General features: G+C 38.8%; 1 protein-coding gene across 2 annotated transcripts in view; it reads right to left on the bottom strand.

Moving 5' to 3' along the window:
* Window positions 1–19,795, bottom strand: part of LOC108280873 (piezo-type mechanosensitive ion channel component 2) — a 96,429-nt gene that overhangs the window by 6,739 nt on the left and 69,895 nt on the right. The window contains exons 31-45 of one of the 2 annotated variants that reach the window (XM_053673703.1): window positions 15,470–15,573; window positions 13,885–13,983; window positions 12,834–12,954; window positions 12,615–12,683; window positions 10,829–10,995; window positions 10,316–10,509; window positions 9,104–9,277; window positions 7,342–7,911; window positions 6,665–6,923; window positions 5,182–5,364; window positions 4,738–5,026; window positions 3,097–3,229; window positions 2,793–2,940; window positions 1,884–2,098; window positions 1,599–1,757 (exon numbers count right to left, since the gene is read on the bottom strand). In XM_053673703.1, the coding sequence (XP_053529678.1) occupies window positions 1,599–1,757; window positions 1,884–2,098; window positions 2,793–2,940; window positions 3,097–3,229; window positions 4,738–5,026; window positions 5,182–5,364; window positions 6,665–6,923; window positions 7,342–7,911; window positions 9,104–9,277; window positions 10,316–10,509; window positions 10,829–10,995; window positions 12,615–12,683; window positions 12,834–12,954; window positions 13,885–13,983; window positions 15,470–15,573 (2,884 nt within the window). The remainder of the gene's footprint in view (window positions 1–1,598; window positions 1,758–1,883; window positions 2,099–2,792; window positions 2,941–3,096; window positions 3,230–4,737; window positions 5,027–5,181; window positions 5,365–6,664; window positions 6,924–7,341; window positions 7,912–9,103; window positions 9,278–10,315; window positions 10,510–10,828; window positions 10,996–12,614; window positions 12,684–12,833; window positions 12,955–13,884; window positions 13,984–15,469; window positions 15,574–19,795) is intronic. The other variant, XM_053673704.1, reaches the window with a different exon arrangement.

The following is a 19,795-nucleotide window of genomic DNA, read 5'->3' as shown; positions in this document are numbered from 1 at the left end:
TCGCTTTTCTCTTCTTGCTGTTTTTTTCATAAAACAAACAAACAAAACCAGTGAGATTCATCCACTTTTGCTGGAGATTATAATATACACTCATATATGGATCAAGCTCATAAAGATTTATTCACAGAATTATGGATAAACCATAGTAACCATATTATAGTCTACTATACACCAGTAATTATGGTTACTATAATATATTTTTTTAATACAATGGGGGGGGAAAGGATTTATGAGCTCGGTATAATTATTTAGTTAAAATACATGTTTACTGTATACGGGTGATTGTTCTGTGCGCGCTTCTCCACGTGTACATAATGGACATCCAGTGATCTATAATACTTAATATTTTCCCATCTACGCTCAAAAGTATATCACACAGGGTAATAAATGTAGGGTGGTTTAACATGATTTTTCTGGTGTACGTAAATGTAAACGAAACAGCTGAGCCATGTGACATTAAAATGGTGCTGCTTTGCAGGTACAACTGTGACATGGGATGTCCTTTGGTTTGAAAATGTACAGTACTCACTGACACAAATTGGTAAACTCGCACTTGATAAAAGAAGCAAACATACACACGAGGTTATGTGTGAAGAATGAAAGCTGTCATTTATATCATTCTGACCAACTTAACGCAAACCAAACGAGCTTGGGCTGGCAAATGTACTGCATATGCATGTAGAGTTTTAAAACATGTCTACAAAATACCAGGCAGGGAAGAATGTGTACAGATAGCAAAGGACTGAAGAAATTAGGAATAAATTAGTACACTGCCTGTCAGCCAATTCAAAATTCCTGAAGTTTTTACATAATGATCAGTTGTGCCAAATTGCCACACTGCATTTCTACATTCATGCACTGTATTAACATTTTATTTATACCTATTTCCTGCTGGAATAAAACTGCTATACAGGCTGTGTGTGATTAGCAGCGGTTTCCTCTAAATGCTTCCAGTAGCTATAAACCTAATCACGGGGATGCAATATTGATTTTTCACCCTTGTCCCTTGCGCACAGAGATTTGTCGAGATTCTCGGAACCTTTTGATGATATTATGTACTGGAGATGATGAGATATTCATAGTCTTCGCAATTTTACGTGGAGGAACATTATTCCGAAATTGTTCCACGGATTGTAGACGCAGTTTTTCGCAGATTCATGAACACCTGCCTATCTTTATTTCTGAAAGACTCTCTAAGATGCCTCTCTAAGATACTATTTTTATACCCAATCATGTTATTGCCCTGTTCCCAATTAACCTCCTGCTGTTTCTTTTTAGTAACACTTACTTTTCCAGCCTTTTATTGCCCCCGTCCCAACTTTTTTGAGTAGTGCTGCGGCCACGAAATTCAAAATGACCTCATTCTTTTCTTAAAATGGTACATTTCCTCAGTTTGAACATTTGATACGTTTTCTATGTTCTATTGTGAATAACATATGGGTTTATGAGATTTGCAAATCTTTGCATTCTGTTTTTATTTACATTCGTTTACATTTTACACAGCGTCCCAACTTTTTTGGAATCTTACTTTGCTGATCCTACAACCAAAAGCACGCCCTCAATCGATCAGGTCGATCAATGTATTAATCTGCGCTCACCCTTGAAAGAGAAACAGGTTGACGTAGTTGTAGCTTTTGGTCAGAAAGTTGCCCAGCACACGGGTGGGGTAACCGCAGCGGATCTGATAGGCTGACAGACCAAAGTAAATACACTTCACAAAGTACCACAGCTGGGCCACTGTGTTCTGGCTGAAGCGCCTGGAAGAGAGCGCACAAGCAAGGTACTCTATTAACAAGCTCCGCAGAAGCTGCATAGAAGTTAAAATGTAAAAATGCACCTGGAGTGTTCATGAGCTGCATATAGAGTATCTAGACGTCCACTACCTTTCTGTTATTCCTGGCAGGATGAAAAACATCCAGAAGTGGATACCGAACACAAGGATGACCTGGAAAATCACTTTCCCCATGACGGTTTTACGCAGGTACAAGGCTCGGTCTACTACCATGGTGCCGAACTGGATCAACACCATCACCAGGAACGGACCTGGGACCTGATCTTCGGACAGCGAGGATGTGATGTCTGCCCCTCCTTGGTGTTTCTGAGAATCACATGAGTGTCAGACAGAAGACATTACTATAATGACAGAACATCCAGAACAGACCCAGGACTCAGCAGGAAATTGACAGAAAAAGGAAGCTAATAGTTTGCGTATACGGCCTCAAGCAACAGATACATTCAACACTAATGACGGTATCTACCACACCAGTACATCTATAACACTGTCAGTATTTCTGGTTCTTTTTGTAATATTTATATACATTTGGCAGGTGATCTTATTCAGCCAGACTAACTATTGGCTTGTACAACAATCAGGTGTGTGGTGGTTGGAGAACCCCCTTTGCATGTCACTGTGACCGAATTTTGTCACTGAAACAGCAGGAAAATCTCATTTTGACCAAAATAAAGTTTTTCTTCCAATATCATCATTGGACATCTTTACTTTACTTACACGTACATGTATTTTACCAAATTACCTACAGCCAAATTCGAACTGAGTTTACGAATCTGCAGTTTTCAGAACTGTATATAGCAGAAAATGTCAAACGCTTGATAATTTCAAGGTTTTCTCAGTCTCCCTGACCAACACGAAGGACAGTTTTAAAAAGTGGGCACAAAAGTAAGTGCAATAAATAAATACTAAGCTGTTATAAACGAATAGAATAAAAACAATCATTACAAATGTTACAAGAAAAAAAAGTTTTTTGCAAGAGACTGTGGAAAATCTGAAATACCCCGAAAGCCCAGAAGCCGAAGACGATGATGATGAAGTCCACGGTGTCTGCCAGGAACATGAGGACGTAGACATCGGTCACTGCGCTGTACTCAGGATGGATGAGGTTAAAGAAGAACTGCCGAATAGGGAGGTAGATCTCTCTTCCTCTGACAAAACACAAAGTGGATAGAGATGCTGCTTATTAGTGCAGACAGTAAAACCATTTTTACCATTGAAGGTAAAAAAAATGAAAAACCCATAAAAGGTCTCATTAAATTGATAAAACGTGTATAGGAATGTTTCGTTTTCAAACACACACTTACTTCTTGATGAGAAAGACCTTGGCTTTAATCAGCTGCTCTCTGACCTTCTCCATGATGAGCTCCTTGCGGCTCTTGGGTTCTACTCCGACCTCGCTGCTTCCTCTACGGCTGCTGTTCCTCGTGCTCGTGCTGCCTGGGGGGAAGCACGATATATTCAATTACACAGAAAGGGCATATTATTATACGTAAATGATTTTCATTTGCCTTCTGATACGTTCACAAATGTAAATATCCCATTTGAAAATTCAAGCCTATATTAAATTGCACAGTAAAGGTTTACGTAAAATTTTACATAATAGTAGAAGTGCATGACTAATATTTTTGAAATATACTGAACAATTCAGAACAGTATACAGAACAGAATCTGTCGTTTTTTCCAGTGTCATTTATCTCTCATAACTCTTCTCTAAGAAAACATTTGAATAAATCAATAAAAATACTATTTATTAACCCATTTCAGGCAATAATATCTCATTTCTTTCAAGGTTTCTTTAATGGAAATCGCTGCATTATCTTGTTAAATGAGTAACAGGGTTGAAAGTAAGAGAGTTTTTATTTAACTAGCATCCATGCTAATGGTATGAAGACACTAAGGAAATTCAAATTATTTAGTTAAATAATTCGAATTTAAAATAGATTTAAAAAAAAAAGTAATTATTTAAATATTATAAAATAATAATTATTATTATTTTATATCCATCCATCTATTCATATCCTACACAGGGCTGTGGGGAGCCTGGAGCCTATCCCAGGGGACTCTGGGCACAAGGTGGGGTACACCCTGGACGGGGTGCCAACTCATCATAGGGCACAATCACACACATTCACACACTATGGACAATTTAGAGATGCCAAACAGCCTACAACGCACGTCTTTGGACTGTGGGAGGAAACCGGAGTACCCAGAGGAAACCCCCAAAGCCCTGAACTCCAGGCACAGAGGTCAGAGGCAGGAATCAAACCCCCATCCCTGGAGGTGCGAGGCAACCGTGCAAACCATTAAGCCACTAAAATTAATTAACAATTCATCATAATAACGTGAATCTCTGATTCACTGAATACGAGAACTTCATTTTCTTCTTCCCGTGATCTCGAGAATTCAAACGAACAAAGTAACTTCCTGTGGAACATGTGACTTATGAATATTCAAAATATTTCATAAGGGTGACTGTGTTCAGGTCATAAAATTGACTGAATGTTATAAAACTAAAATTGACAAATTTTCTTAACCTATAATGGTTGACTCGTGGAAAAGGATGTTTCAAGCATGAGATGTTAAACACTTTCACACATGAATTAAAAAATAATTTGAGTATTTTAATGAGGATATCTTAAGCTAGAGTGTAGTTACAGTGGACTGGCTCAGGCAAAAATGATGTTTTCTATGCAAAGATTTTTATTAAAGATGCAAACTGCTGCACATTGGTTGCTTTGAAGGACACTGAAATGTAATATCACTGGGACACAAATGGCAATCCAGTCATGGACTCTCAAAGAGTAGTGAAGTCTCAAAGAGTAGTGAAGTCTCAAAGAGTAATGAATGGATGTTTAACTAGGAAGAAATCTTTCTGAACCCAGCACACATGCAATTACTCCTAAAATGGCGTATAACAATGCAAGCCCTGAAATCAGACCTCTCACCTCTCTTGGAGCGTTGGGACGAGTGGCGTGAGATGTACGAGCCGCCGCTGGAGCTCTTGCGCCGCTGGTACGTGCGCAGTTCAGGTTGGCGCACGTGCACATGCTGCGTGGATTCAAAGTCCGTCGAACTTCCCAGGTTGAATTTCATAGAGCGAGGGGGTGAGCTCTTCTTTTTTGTCTCTGCTGGAATCACCGCTGCCATTTTGTCTTCGTCCTCGGACTCGTCACGATGATGAGAGGCGTCTTTTGCGTTCTCTTTGGGGTCGTCCTCGTCCCACAGACCATGGCACTGAAGAAGTAGTGTTGAAAAACAATATCACTGGAGTTAAGGATGGATAATGACACGTTTCAGAAGAGATGCACAGAGATAAGGGCAAATGGAGATACAGAGGGTAGAACCGAAAGATACAATTAAAGGGTATGAAAATGAATTCATATAAGCACCTTGAGGATTGAGCGATGGAAGAAGAGGGCAAGGAGCTGAATGAGGTCGTAATGCACATAACCGTCTTTTTTCTCCACACCAATGATGTTAGGTGGATGATAGGGCTTCTTTCTATCCACTTCCAAGTTCTGGTTGAAGGGGAAAAAGCTAAACTGGAAGAAGTATTTGACGACGATGGTAACCTAAAGGAACAAGCTACATTTACTCACTGACAGTAGTTAAAATGACATTCAGTTCATTCACCTGCAGGTAGCAGCACTTCATAATTGAATCCTTTCTAATACCATATTCAAGACATCTCCAAAAGAATTTAAGACTTGCACGTCACTTCGATCATGTTACATGATACATCAGCTATAATGGAGTGTGTTCATGCATATACATCCATTTCTGGGTTTAAATAAATGATACCATGGTAAACTTCTATAGAGGTAGATGGGCGACTGTAGCAAATATCCTTTTTTGCATTACCATTTGCTCCAACAGTGAAAGAAAAAAAAATCCTTTCCATGACTTTCTAAGAGAGGGAAAAAAACTATAGAGATGGATTACGGCAGTCAGAAGAGAAAAAAATTTACCATCACTCCCTCAGCAGCTGTGTTAGAAACCTCCTCGCAGCAGTGTTACAAGTTTTTTTTGTAATTTAATTCCAGGGTAATGTAACAAGTAGCATTATAAATGTACAGAAATGTTTGTAAAGGAGAAAATATATATATTAAGAAAACCTTTGCTATTTTGTAATATTACTATTGCACTGAATAATATTTAATAATAATAATAATAATAATAATACATTTTTATTTGGGGTACAAATAGTAATATAACCATAGTAAATATATTTCTGACTTAATTCACTTTTACGTGTTAGACCTTGTGGCTTTTATTTTGGCGGAAACCCGCAGGAAGACCTTCTTTTAGTTGGCAACAGTTTTTCTTTTAATTCACTTCTCGTTACCAATCAGGTGAAATGCTGTAAACCTCTGCCCACAAAAATGCTTGAGATTACGCTAAGGTAAAACCAAAGTGAATCTGGTGTGTGTCGTTCTAAACGCAGGTTATAACTGACTCAAACTCACAGCACAGACAGAGATGAAGTTGGTGTGGAGCGGCAGTTACTGTGAACCGAGGCGCTCTAAAACACTGCTGAGCCGCACACACACTCCAAGTGCGATACAGTCACACGCGTTTACCAATTCAAAAAGCAACGAGCCAAAATAAAATCGAAATCTTCTTTACGTTGTCGGTTCGGTTGTGTTTTTTTAAAACCTTTGAAACGTGAATTTCTGACATTTTAATGCTAATTAAGCCCTTGCTTTTACATCAAGGAATTTTATTAGGACTTTTTAAGGACCCACGGACACCCTGTTAATTAGCAAGACCCTAAAAGGTTATATAGCACCAGTATCAGTGTTACACTTACAGTGAACGTCCATGAGCAATGAACTTCTACGTGCATATTGAGATGCTGGAACTTGAACTTGCCTCTGTGTAAATGATGGCAGTCATCCAGAAGCGTTTGCTGGGCCGTGGAACAGAGAGCATTGCCCACAGGAAGATGAGGATGGGCAGCACCAGCGTGGCCATGGAGGCTGAAATCATGTGGTTGAGGATGATGACCAGGTAGCAAACCATCTCAGAGTGAGCCACTAACAGGTTGTAGAGAGCGTAGCATAGCTGCAGGCCCAGGGGCTGGGACTTGTAGAAGCGTTCCGAGCCATCCAGCTCCTCGTCATAAAACATTCTGGGAAAATTGAGGGAGATCAAATTTGGTTGTGAAAGGGCTTCTTCCTAAGAGGGAAGGAGATCAACTGGGAAATTGTGCATGCACATCTATTTATGCATTTCGTATTACCTCTATACATCCAATTACTGTGTTTTTGACTACTGGAGATTTCTTTAAGCCTGGTTTTGCACAGGGTTTTACCCTGCAGTGTTTGGTTTTAAATAATAATTTAAAAAAAGATCACCATGAAAGGGTCCCTGGCTAAGAAATGTTTGCGAACCACTGGTTTAATTAATCTCCTGAATGAGTTTTATGATGTTGTGATTGTAAATCACTATGGACCTTCACACCATTCTGTAGAACTAATAAAGCTCCCTGGATAAGTAGGGATGCTTGCTTCTTACTAGAAATAACGGTGATGCTTTGCAAGTCTTACTTGTTGAGCAGCAGCTCACTAGCTGTGAGCTCGGTGGTTTGCGAGGGCAGCAGTGCATCATCCGACAGTAAGTCTGATCTGCTGTCTGAGGTCATCAGCATGAGCTGCTTGTCTTCATCACTCTCTGGTGAAGCAACCGAGAGACGATCGAAGCTCACTGCTTTGCTATAGCTGGGTGGGACATCTGCGTCTGACGTGTTTGGGATGTCCGTGTCGGGGGTGAAAAGCTGTCTGGACGTCCCCTCTCCTGGCATGAGCTCTGGTCCTGAGGATTCGCCATCCTCCCTCCCGGGGCTTTGAGCTTCACCGTCATCCTCCAGCCTGTCGTGCTCCTCATCCACGTGATCTTCAGGTGCCCATTCTCTTTCTTCAGGTTTTTCTTCCTCAAGCTTCATTTCATGTTCCAGCTCTGATTCAGGCTCAATGGAGCTCCAGGGGCCTGTCTCTGCTTCCTCAACATGTTCAGGTCTTTCATCACGGTGATGTAGTTGATCTTGCTCGTCCTCCACCTCATCAATGGTGTCGTTAGTACCTTGCCGTGAGAATAAAGTGATGCACTGAGTGGCCTCGCTGTTGAAAACAGAGAAAACACACAAAGACCAAAACCAAAAAAAAACACTGGTAAACTAAGACTGTTTTCACACATAGTTCAGTGGCATTGCATCATTTTCATTTGGCTTTCACATGAGTTTTTTATCCATTAAGCCACAGTGACCCCCCCCCCCCCCCCCCCCCCACCCCCTGGGTGTTTTATTAGTAAGGTAAATAGTAGGGACATGAGCGCTCATTTCCTGTCTCATTGGTGCCTAACAGTATTCTAAAATGTTCTGTTCTAAAGTGTTTTTATGAGCTTTTACTGCTCATCTGGAAGTATTTATTTATTTATTTCCAATAGGAACAGTGTACATTAATCAACATTCATGAATGTAAATGTACCCAAGTTAGCCCGAAGGCTAATTTCCATTGGTAGTCCCTTTGCCAGATGTTATTAGGCATAAATAACCAAGTGCGCACACTGCAGGAACAGTATGAGAGTCCAGTGTTTGAACAGGAATGTTATGCTGACAACACAGCACTGATGTAAAGGAAGACATGGTCTGAGGTTACATTCCCTCTGTGTCATGACGCTTGATTTGTTCCAGAGATGATCAACTATTAAAAGACCTGGAGAGTTACTTTCAAATTGTCCTATGATGAGACATAAATTAATATACTGCCATATAATGCAGCAATCTGCTGTGCATTAATTATTATTATTATTATTATTATTATTATTATTATTATAATTATAGGTATTATTTTATCTATGATTCCCAGCTTAGGTTATCTACAATTATTATGAAAATCATACAATTTCATAACAGCTATAAATATATTCCCACCACCAACGAACTGATACACAGTTCACTTGGAATAATACTTATTAATTAATACTTATTACTCAGAACTTTATGATTACTTTTTACTTGATATATTAGTTTGCCAATTTGACACGTCCCTGGAAAATTGATTGAATTGCAATATATACCTTGATATTTTTCAATATTACACTTACTGTACATGCTTAACATCCCATATGAACTCAAACAGATGAAAACTAATCACCACCATAATATGATTTATTATATTGACTTTAACAGCATCTCGTTAAAGATGGCCAAACTTTCTCACTAACCAATGTATACAGTCAAACAGGGACCTAAGAATGGGCATAAGGAGTGGAGATGAGGAAAGAGTGAGGATGCGTAATAGTCTTAAAGACCTGGAGATGTTGCTGCTGCCACTGTCTGCAGAGGAGTTGGACATGTCCATGCTGTGCATTTTGCGCAGTTTGGGCCGAGCGCGTTCGCTGGTTTTGGGCACGTGTTGAGGTACGTCATCCAGGTCGTCCAGTGTGGACTGGCGGGAAAAGAGCATGGTGGCCTCTGTGTATGCACTAGATGGAGATGGACGGAGATGTGGAAGAAGGAGTGATTTGATGAATGGAATGATATGATGACATATGTTCACTAGGTTGCTATAAAACGTCACCATTGTTATACCTCACTGTCCGGTAGAACGCTGCACTGCAGAAGTTTCACTATTTTCATTGTTTTAACTCACATAATTCACCTTACAAGCTTTATAATCTTATCAATGAGCTTTAGTGATGTGCTAGGACAAGGAAACACCTGACATGTACCACATGAAAACTGCAAACAATATGAAATACACAATGCACATAGATCCTTACGACTCTTATAAGAGTAGGCTCCTAAGTACCTGAGCATCTTTATATAAACATGACATTAGCCTGTAAGCTGGGGAAGTTGAGAACAGAATAAAGAAATCAAAGGAGTTTTATTGAATTGAACAGGACATTTAGTGTGTTATTTTTTACTGACATTCCTTCATTATCCCATTACCAGTAACAAAACATGGCCATAGAGCTCATAACGAATATTATATTTTAGATATCGTCATACGTCAATTCATCTCACCGGTATTTTGCATCATAATATTCGAGACAACAAAATGAACACATAGTTTCGATCATTTTCTCTCTGAAACCTATTTATAACAACATATACACCATATTTCTCTTCAGAAGATATTTTGGGAAGGGAAATGGAGTAGATGTTCTTAAACACAACATTATGTTGGGTCAAGGTAAGGTGAGGTATACGTTTTGTGAATATTAATTTGATCATGTAATGAACAATGTAAGAAAGCCTGATTTAATGCAGTGATGAACGAAATGCCCATAATCCTGTCTGTATAACACTGAAATAAGAGCCCTTTCAGACTACATCATGATTTAACTTTTAAAAGCTTTTCTCCTCTTAAGAATAAGAATATGCGCAGTGTTAGGATTTTCCAAGGACTGAATTTTGCATCAAGAAGGATTGTATATCACTTTCATAATATAACATAACAGTAACATGATATTTTATAGTACTAATGCACACAAATGGGGACACAAATACACATATACCTGGAGATGCTGTCTCGGGATGCCAAAGAGTCCTGGCTCTCTAATGTATATCCTCTGCGTCTGCGCCGGGGTTTATGAGATCCGGAGATCGAGTCCTCCTCACTGATCCGATCCAATCCGGACTCACGCGACACATTCAGACGCATCTGTTTCTGGTAGTACACGTGAATGCTTTCACGTGATGGCACATTTCCCTGTGAGATCAGAGTAAAAGTCAGCTTCTGCTAAGAATTTTATATATATTTAAAAAAAAACACACAACAATGTACAGTTCAATACATCAATCAAATAATCCAAACTTTTTTTTTAAAATCTATAATTAAATTTCAGTGGAAATATTTATAGAATTAGGTTTGAATTTATAGGATAAATCAATTTATTTTGAATAAAAATGTCCAGTGTATGTTAAAATCTGTAACGGAAAAAAGTAAAGAGAATTTTAAGAATTCTTATTTTGTGTGTGTGTGTGTGTGTGTGTGTGTGTGTGTGTGTGTGTGTGTGTGAATACCACACCTTTTTGACCTCTCTGGTAAGCATGCAGCGTTCGATGCGCAGCACAGTGGAGATGTCGATGTATTCTTTACAGATGTTGTTGATCCACACGGTCAGGCTCTCCAGAGTGGTCAGGAACAGCACCCAGGTAAACTTGATGATGTTGAAAACCCTTTTAATAATGTTGTCTGTGAAAAAGGAGAGGCATTATTGCACCTTAATAGTTGTGGAGATATTTGGATATTTGAGATATTTAGAAATCTACAATGACATAATTCGCCAAAAATAGCAAGGTAGGTAAAGGTGACTCAGCATAATGCACTGGTTTAAAATTTATAATCAGGGAGAATTTGATAAAGAAGCTCCAATGAAGGAAAATCGTAATAAATGTACATCCTGCCCACCACATACAGGGCAAGTGTTTATGTTCATCATAACACAGCGCTGTTGAATTCTCGAAGCTATTCGGTCAAAAGGTGATGACTGATTTTCTATAACAGCAACTGACAACCATTCTGACTGCAAGGCAAATCAAACGTTTATATTACCACACTCATTCTAACATATGCACGTTTCTATAGTAACGACATGACAAGGAGGGTTATATATGTGCCATAGATGTCATAAATGTGTAAAATGCTTGATATGGTCAAGTTTTCTATAAGGAGATAACTATATACAGTAAGAAAAGTAAAACTGTTCTTTTCCAACATGGGAAAGTCCTCAGGAGGACAGCTTTACAAGTTCTCAGTAACATGACAAGCTGTGAGGCTGGTTGTTTTATTGTCTTATTAACTTTAAGACTGCTTATAGCTGCTATAAAGTAAATAATAACAGGAACTACTTTGCTTCATGACATACAAAAGCATTAAACATAACTATAAACAGATCCAAATTACGACGAGTTGTTCTTTAATAATGAAAAAATGTCATCACTGTAAATTGCTGTGGTATAAGGAGAATGAAACAGTTGGGGACATGCTGTTTTAGGAAAAATAATCAACGTTGGGGTGGTAAAAGTAACAGTACGCAGTGGAAGGCTGCATCACAACACACAATCATTGATTATTTTTCTATAACAGCATGCTGTCATTCATGTTTTATTCCTTACATCATTTTGTTTCCTCTCTGAGCTTATAGTGACGTTAATATATATATATATATATATATATATATATATATATATATATATATATATATATATATATATATATATATATATATATATATACCCACATGCCATTAGTTAATTTTCCTTCAGCCTAACTTTCCATCAATAATCTGAATTATAACTAAAACGGAATAAACTCATTGAGGTGAATCTAAATGACATTTCTGTCGGATTAAACAAAATGAAGGAAGTAATAAACCATTAAAACCGTGCTGTTTGTGTACGCATAAATTACACAGACCCTCCAGGATTTTGCTGAACGATCTCAGAAGTTAACGCAAAATCAAGGAAACGCCGCAATATTCGCAAGAGCTTGCAGATTTTCGTCAAGACGTTCAGCCGAAGCCCCCTTCGATTCATGTGCATCGGACATGAGTACACCTAAAAGGTCTCATTTACCAACACACATCACTGCGAAAGACCATTTTACGCAAGTGCAATTTCGCCAATGCAAATAGTTTTACGCAAAAAAGCACACTGCAGGATGCACTGCAAATTTGTGAAAAAAATATATATAAAAAAAGACGCAGCAAAATCAGGCATTTTTGTCCGCAACAATCCTAAAAAAAAAAACCTCTTGGGTTTATGACGGAGTTAAAGGTAATGAGCATTGAAACAGTGATTTTCAATAGATACCTGGTCCATCCTTATTCTCCTCCTCCGAGGTCTGATGTTCATCATCTCCCATCTCAATTGCGACTTGACCTGCTCTCACACACACACACACACACACACACACACACTTTTACGCTTTACTGAATGCCTATAAAATGAAGCCGATATAACAGATTATGTTAACTGTATTATGTACTGGGTGTAAAAGTTTGACTCCTCTTTAAGATTTGCATAATGCACCTTCCTCCTTGTCTTTCCTGTGTTTACGCCCTCTTCCGTATCTTTTCCAGAAATGCCGCCGCTCTTTTCCCCGCTCCTTAAGAGCTGTCTTGGAGTCTGTGACCCATGCATGGTACACAAACTGTGGAGCAACACAAGCCACTATCAAATCATTGCAATGGTTTATTTAGACCACAGGGTTCCAACCATTATCCTGGAGTCATTCAACCCCCTGCCCTGCATATCTGAATGTTTTCCCTGCTCTAACACACCCACTTCGACTCAGGAAGTGCTGTTATTTAGCTGATTAGTTGAAGGAGATGGTGGTGAGACTTGAAAAAATACATTAAAATAAGCAGGGGGGATTCCAGGACCAGGATTGAGAACCTGTGCTTTAGACAATTCCATTAACAAGCTTCAGTGAGCTTCAGTGAGTTTCACAGAGTCACTAAACTCCAGCCTGAAGTCAAATAACCATCTTCAACTTGGCGACACAATGCATAAGTTTTGCCTGTGACATGATATCTTCTCACTATATTTCACTATATATATCTATATATCTATAACTGGGGTTGATTGAATTCAGGCTAGAAACAGACCAAGATAAAGAATGGTATGACTGCAGTGTTTTTGCCCCACTGGCACAGAAATAACTTTTGCAATCTGAATGACAATTCAGTTTGAAGGTGCTTTCATTTGTTTGGTCTGTAATGATGACTAGTATACAGTGGGGCAAATCACGTAGACTGAACACAAATATGTAGAAGACATATACTCACTGGACAAAAATAAATAAATAAACACACCTAACCCAAATATGATGATGACGATGACATGGAAAATGCATGCTAACCATGATGATGGCAATTAATTAAACAAACAAATCGCACTTCAGATTTTACCCAAGCTTTTTCATTCCATCTGAGGAAATCATTTAGACATTTTAGGACCTTATAAATAAATATAAATTCAACAGCATGGAGTGGAAAGGCAAGGCACTGTCAACAGATACACACAGACCATAAACAAACACAAGAAACAACACAAACACAGCATAATCTTTAGCTGATACCTTAGCTGCCCTGATAAGATACTGAAGGATAGTTTTGGGCAGTTTTAGTATAGACCTGGGCAAAGCCAGGATGGCTGAGGCAAACTTTCCGATCGCTCGCTGAAGGGAAAAAAAAAATAGAGGCAGCCAGTGTCAGAGGGAACATGTGGGGACTACAACCCAAACTGCAGAGTACCATACTACAGGTCAAAATTCACTATGAAAGTGTCTACTTTTTAGAACAGCAGCATGCGGATTTGAATGCAACCACTAAATCAGTGAGGTAGGAGTAAATCTAAACTCCTTTAGGGCTTTTCACACTTTAAATTGTTAACCCTGGGTCCTTCGAAACCCCGCCCGAGTAAATGGAAGCCTGGGTTATCTTGTTTCATGTTTCACACTTCTCATACTTGACCCGGGGTTAACAGTTAAACTTGGCTATTCATAATCTGTACATTTCACACTGTACGTGTAATCTAAACCCTGGGTTAACAATATTATTGTTAAATATTTGCATATTTGCGGTGTCAACAGCCTCGATTGGATGAATACAGAACACGACCAGTTTAAATAACGGCTTGTCTCGCGACTGTACAAAGTGACTGTGACTGTACAAAGCATGCGATATGAGGCACGCGCTACTCAGTTCCTGATTGGGTGTCTGTTGTTTATCATCTAACCGTAACATTCTAACACTGCATCGTTTCACACGGTACATGTTTGGCACCGCAACGACAAAAGCGGTACTAACCCTGCTTCGGAGCAGGGTTTCATCACCCCAGGTAAAAACGGTGATAACCCTGCTTCTAAATTACAAGTACGAAGTGTTCCTCTACCTGGGGATAGAAACAGGGTTTCGAAAGATGATAACTCGGGGTTAAGAGCAGTGTGAACAGCCCTTCTGAGTCCTAAAAAACACTGTCTGACTAAACAATAGTCAAGTGGCTCACTATCAACTCTACAGCACTGTAAATTTCTCAAATTATTTTTCTCAGAAAGTGCTGAATAATTTCCCGTCAGTGCAAGGTTTCAATGCTTGTGCTCGTTCTAATATGTCATCGTTTCTATAGTAACAACTTACACAGGGAGTTGACGCTCCATGCAAACATATTTTTACAAACTTGTGTAATTGTTGATATGGTGAAGTTTTCTTTTCGGAGATGTTTTTGGAAGGAGTCTCCAGTATCGGTGCTTTGTAATAATCAGAGGTAAAGCTGTAACTTTTCCAACACAAGAAAGTCTTCAGGACTATTTTTTTGCACTTTGCAATTTCTCTGTAATATGACAAGCTCCATTTATTTGTCTTAATTCTTTTTTTTTGAACTGACACTGCAAATAACCTAAGTGATAAGAGGAACTTGTTCCACTACATTAAGTATAACTGTAAATGGATTAAAAATATGACATTTTGTTGGCAATTTGCTGTGGTATAAGGTGACTAAAACAGTGGTTCTATATTGGGTCAATTTGAACGCCTACAACTATATATGTACAACTACATGGTTTTAACCCTAGCCTAAACACATTCAATAGTGAAAAGGTTTGCTGCTGTAGTGCTGGCATTAGACGGCATCATTCCTATACACTAAAGCTCGAATCCTCTCACCTGGAACGCTGATTTCTTGTGAGGGTCTTCATCTATTTTCTCTTCGTCTTCCTCCTCCTCTTCACTGTCAGTCTCAAACAGGTAATAATCTCCGCTCCTCACCACTAAAAGAAAGAAAGGGTGGGGATAGTCATTCGCTCTACAGCACAGGCCACACAGGCAGTGCCGGACAGTGACAAGCGTGTATAGGTGTTTAAGATGTTTATTGTAAGGAAATGAATTGAATAATCCATGGAATTAAAAATGACTGTATTGCACAAATCTGAGGAACCAGCCTACAAAGGATCTGATCAGAACAGTCAGAAATAGTGGATTTACAGCCAGGGATGGATTGCAAAGAACCCTTGATCCAGACATACCACAGTATTCAATAAATTCTTAGGATCTGGGTGATGTTAATGACACTATAGACGGACAATACACACAAATTTGCCCAACAGCCATGAAAATGTTAAAGCAAAGTGGGAAAAAAGCACAGGTTTAAAAGACTTTAGGACAGAAACAGAGTCTAAAATAGTAAAGAAGATTGACATTTGTTACGTACTAGATATGATCAAAACAGCTCCCACTAACTAACCAAGAATGACAGCATCAAAAATAAAGCAGGGACGGTTAACGGTTCGAACAAAAACAGACCAGGAACATTTTATCCCCTGTGTCCTGTCCTGTTTGCACTGTAGGACAGGAACTGGAGTAGGGAAACTGCCTTGTGTCCTTGAACAGAACAGCCACAATGGACAGGGTTAGGGTGGGAGTGTTGAAATAGGAGCGTGAACAAAACACATGAGCATGTAGAAATAAAATCGACTTCTGTGGATGAAGGATAGAAACAACAAAAGCAAACCAGAGTAGCACAGCACAGAGATGAACTGCTCAGCCTGACGCAGGGGTATGTCGTATAATTAGCAGGTCAATTCATTTATCATACATTTCACCATATTAAAGAGACAGTATAACTACTAACTTAATAGGTAGTAAGTAACAGGTTAGTTTTTGTTTACTTCTAGCCATGTTAACATCTGGAATAAGATAATACCAAAGGCAAAGGAAAAACGTTTTTATTGTAACCTGTCAGCACTGATCAATTCATTCTGAGCTGTCTCTGTGAAAGAGAGAGTTCCCAGCCATAGTTCTTAGTGTCTTAAAGGAAACCAGACTGGAAAAATAGACTCTCTATTTCTTTTAATGAGGGTGAGATAAATTGAAACCATGGCAGAGATTCGTAACTGTGGGCTGTAGGGACCAGGCCAATTGTTTTAATCAACTGATGTCACTTCAAGCCAAGGACCCAGTACCACCCAGGTATTAGCATTTTTCCTGTCCTTAGATGCAATACAGTATATATCTATTTAAGGCTCTGAATATTCCAGTGTTAAACATAAATCTTTTAGTAACTTCAGTGATTTTCATACATTTTAAATGCTCACTGTGTGTAGAATATCATACGAATAAATATTTACAGTGTCTTGCATAAGTATTCACCCCCCCTTGAACTATTCCACATTTTTGTAGTGTTAGAACCCGGAACTGATATTGACTAACTGGGATTTTTAAAATCTTTTTTTTTTTTTTTTTTACCATGATTCACATAATATTGCTAACATCTGAACAATTGAACATTGAACCTGAGTGGTGAAACGTTATTAAACTTCTATGCAAGCCACTGATTATCAATAACAAACACTATGTTCAAATACAAGGTTGCTCATAAGTTCACTTGGTACCAGAGAACTTTAGACCAAAGGTCATTGATCGATTTTGTAATTGTATCATCACATTTGAGACTGGACACTTGTGTAAGGAGATGAGTAGCGCTGTCAACTGATCACATGTTGTTGTGAGTTGGATTTGTCACATGGAGCCCCAGCCAAATTTACTTGGCAAACCCAGAAGACATTTACATTTACAGCATTTGGCACACTCCCTTATCCAGTGACTTACATTTATGTCATTGAAACAACTGAGCAGTAGAGGGTTAAGGAACTTGCTCAAGGGCCAAGCAGTGGCAGCTTCCCCAGAAAGCCTTCTGGAGTGTCAGGCAGAAGCTCTGGTGAGAGAGGAATTTAACTCCCACTTCTGAAATGACTTCTACCATGTAAGACATGAGGTTGCTGACTCTGAATGGACCATGTTTAGTCCTCAGTTGTTGAAGCAGCAAGAAGCTGTTGCCAGAAGGCTGCTGGCGCCTGTCAGCCTGTAACCCTAGGACATGCTGATGTGCACCAGTAGTGAGGGAAGCCATCACTGAAGAAGTAGTGCTCATTGAGGGTTCTCCTAATTCAATTTAGAGGTATAGGAAAGCCAGAAGGTCTGCTGCAAATGCAGTTAGATGCAGAAGAGAAAGCTCAGGCATGAGAGGAGTTTGTAGAGACCATGGAAAATGACTTTTAGGTGTCGCCAGTGATCTTCTGGCAAACCTTGAGATGAGATTCGGCCAGAGATGTTGAAGGCACTGAACAAAGTTATAGTTGTGTTGTTAACATGTCTCTTCCATTTGATATGAAGATATGGAGCAGAGCCTTTGGATTGGTATGACAAACTGGGATGGTGGAGCCAGTTGAGGTGGTTCAGGTACCTTACACTAGAGTTGTATCAGGCATGTCCCACTGGACAGAGACCCCAGGACAGACTCAAGATCCATTATCTTACAGGTGTCCTGGGAATGACTGAAAAGCTTTCTCAAGAGGAACTGGTATTTGGGTCGAGGAATAGAGAAGTCTGGACTGACCTTCTCAGCTTGCTGCCACTGCAACCCCTACCAGGAAAAGTAGAAGTAAAATGAACGAATGATTTAAGACAGCTGCAACTCTTCTGGGATATATATCAGCTTATTTATTTTAGATATTTTGTGTCCACTCTTCTTGGCAAAATTTCTCAAGCGCTGTCAGACTAGAAGGAGATTGTTGGGGGAAAGCAATTTTCAAGTCTTATAAATTATATTGAGATCATGTGGCACTTTACTCGCACAAAGGTGGACTCCATTCTACTAATTATGTTACTTCAGATGCCAGAACTAATTTAGAGGTTTGACAGCAACACGGATGAATACTTAAGCAATCACATCATTTACTTTTTTTAATGGCAAATCATTTTGAAAAATATATTGATTCCCCTACTTAAATTCTATGGGCCATTTTGTGTAGATTCATGACATATAATCCCAACTGATTCCATTTCGATTCCAGTTTGTAACACTACAAAATGTAGAAAAGTTATAGAGGGTTGGATACTATGAATACTTATGCATGTGTATTCATATTATCTAAATATACATTCGTTGTATAGTTAGATCATATAAATACACAGCCAAATCCAGAATTCTTGGCACCTTTCAAGAGAATTGACAAAATGAGTGTATATTATAAATTATTACAAAAATTCTAGTATTCCCCTCAAAGAATTGTGATTACTAAGCTTATTCAATAAAAAATAACAGTATTTTCTCTCAAATTTAAAATTTGTGGCAAAATTTTAGCTACAGATAAAGGATAGTTCAACTAAATGCAAAGAAATTGTTTTTTTAAACAAAATGCGCTGTGTTCAGTAACTCACAAGTTCATGTTTTCTTGCAGTATAAATATGAGGTTGCACAAGTGAGACAGATAGTTGTTGACCTGGTAATTGATTCAAATACATAAAAAATCACAGAAGCACAATCATAATGAAATAATGAAAAAATATAATTGTATATAATATAAATTGCAGAGTTTAGATCGTTCGTGAAGTTTCAAAATCAACTATTAGACACCCACCCATAACAAGCTACTATGGACTGACAGCACAAAGAAGCCTTCCTGAAAGCAGCACACAAAATGCTGGGCTTCATCAGGACTGTTGTCTGTGTAAACCATCGGCATATTTAGCAAAAAATGTGGACTGTATGTGATATTGTACCCACTGTAAAATATTGAGATGGGACTGTTTTGAGGCTGGTGGTCTGCTGCCACTGAGGATTGATAGCCGTGCTGTAGATTGATATATTTTTTTGTAATAGACATCTTAGTTTTTAAATCTGAACCCATGTGAATACCTGTTTTCTGAATTGAAGTAAAACTTGCCAGAAAGGTTCAAAGGGAATCTTGCTGAGACTAGAGTTGTGCATCGATACTGGCATCCCGCAGGATACAACAAAAAAGTTGCGCGGGCGGGAAGTTTTTATTTTCATGCGAGAACGAGCAAGTGGTCAGATATGAGGCTTGCAGGACAAACATGTTCATGCGCTGCCTGGTCAGGTTCGCAGTAGATTAAATTTGGCTACTAGTTTGTTTATATTTTGGGAAACAAAATCAAATAAATTTATTCGAAAATATTAAACAAAAATAATCA

The sequence above is a fragment of the Ictalurus punctatus genome, chromosome 20 (assembly GCF_001660625.3).
Source record: "Ictalurus punctatus breed USDA103 chromosome 20, Coco_2.0, whole genome shotgun sequence".
Taxonomy (NCBI): Eukaryota; Metazoa; Chordata; class Actinopteri; order Siluriformes; family Ictaluridae; genus Ictalurus; species Ictalurus punctatus.
The sequence above is the reverse complement of the archived record's forward strand: the minus strand, read 5'-3'. Positions and strand labels throughout refer to the sequence as shown.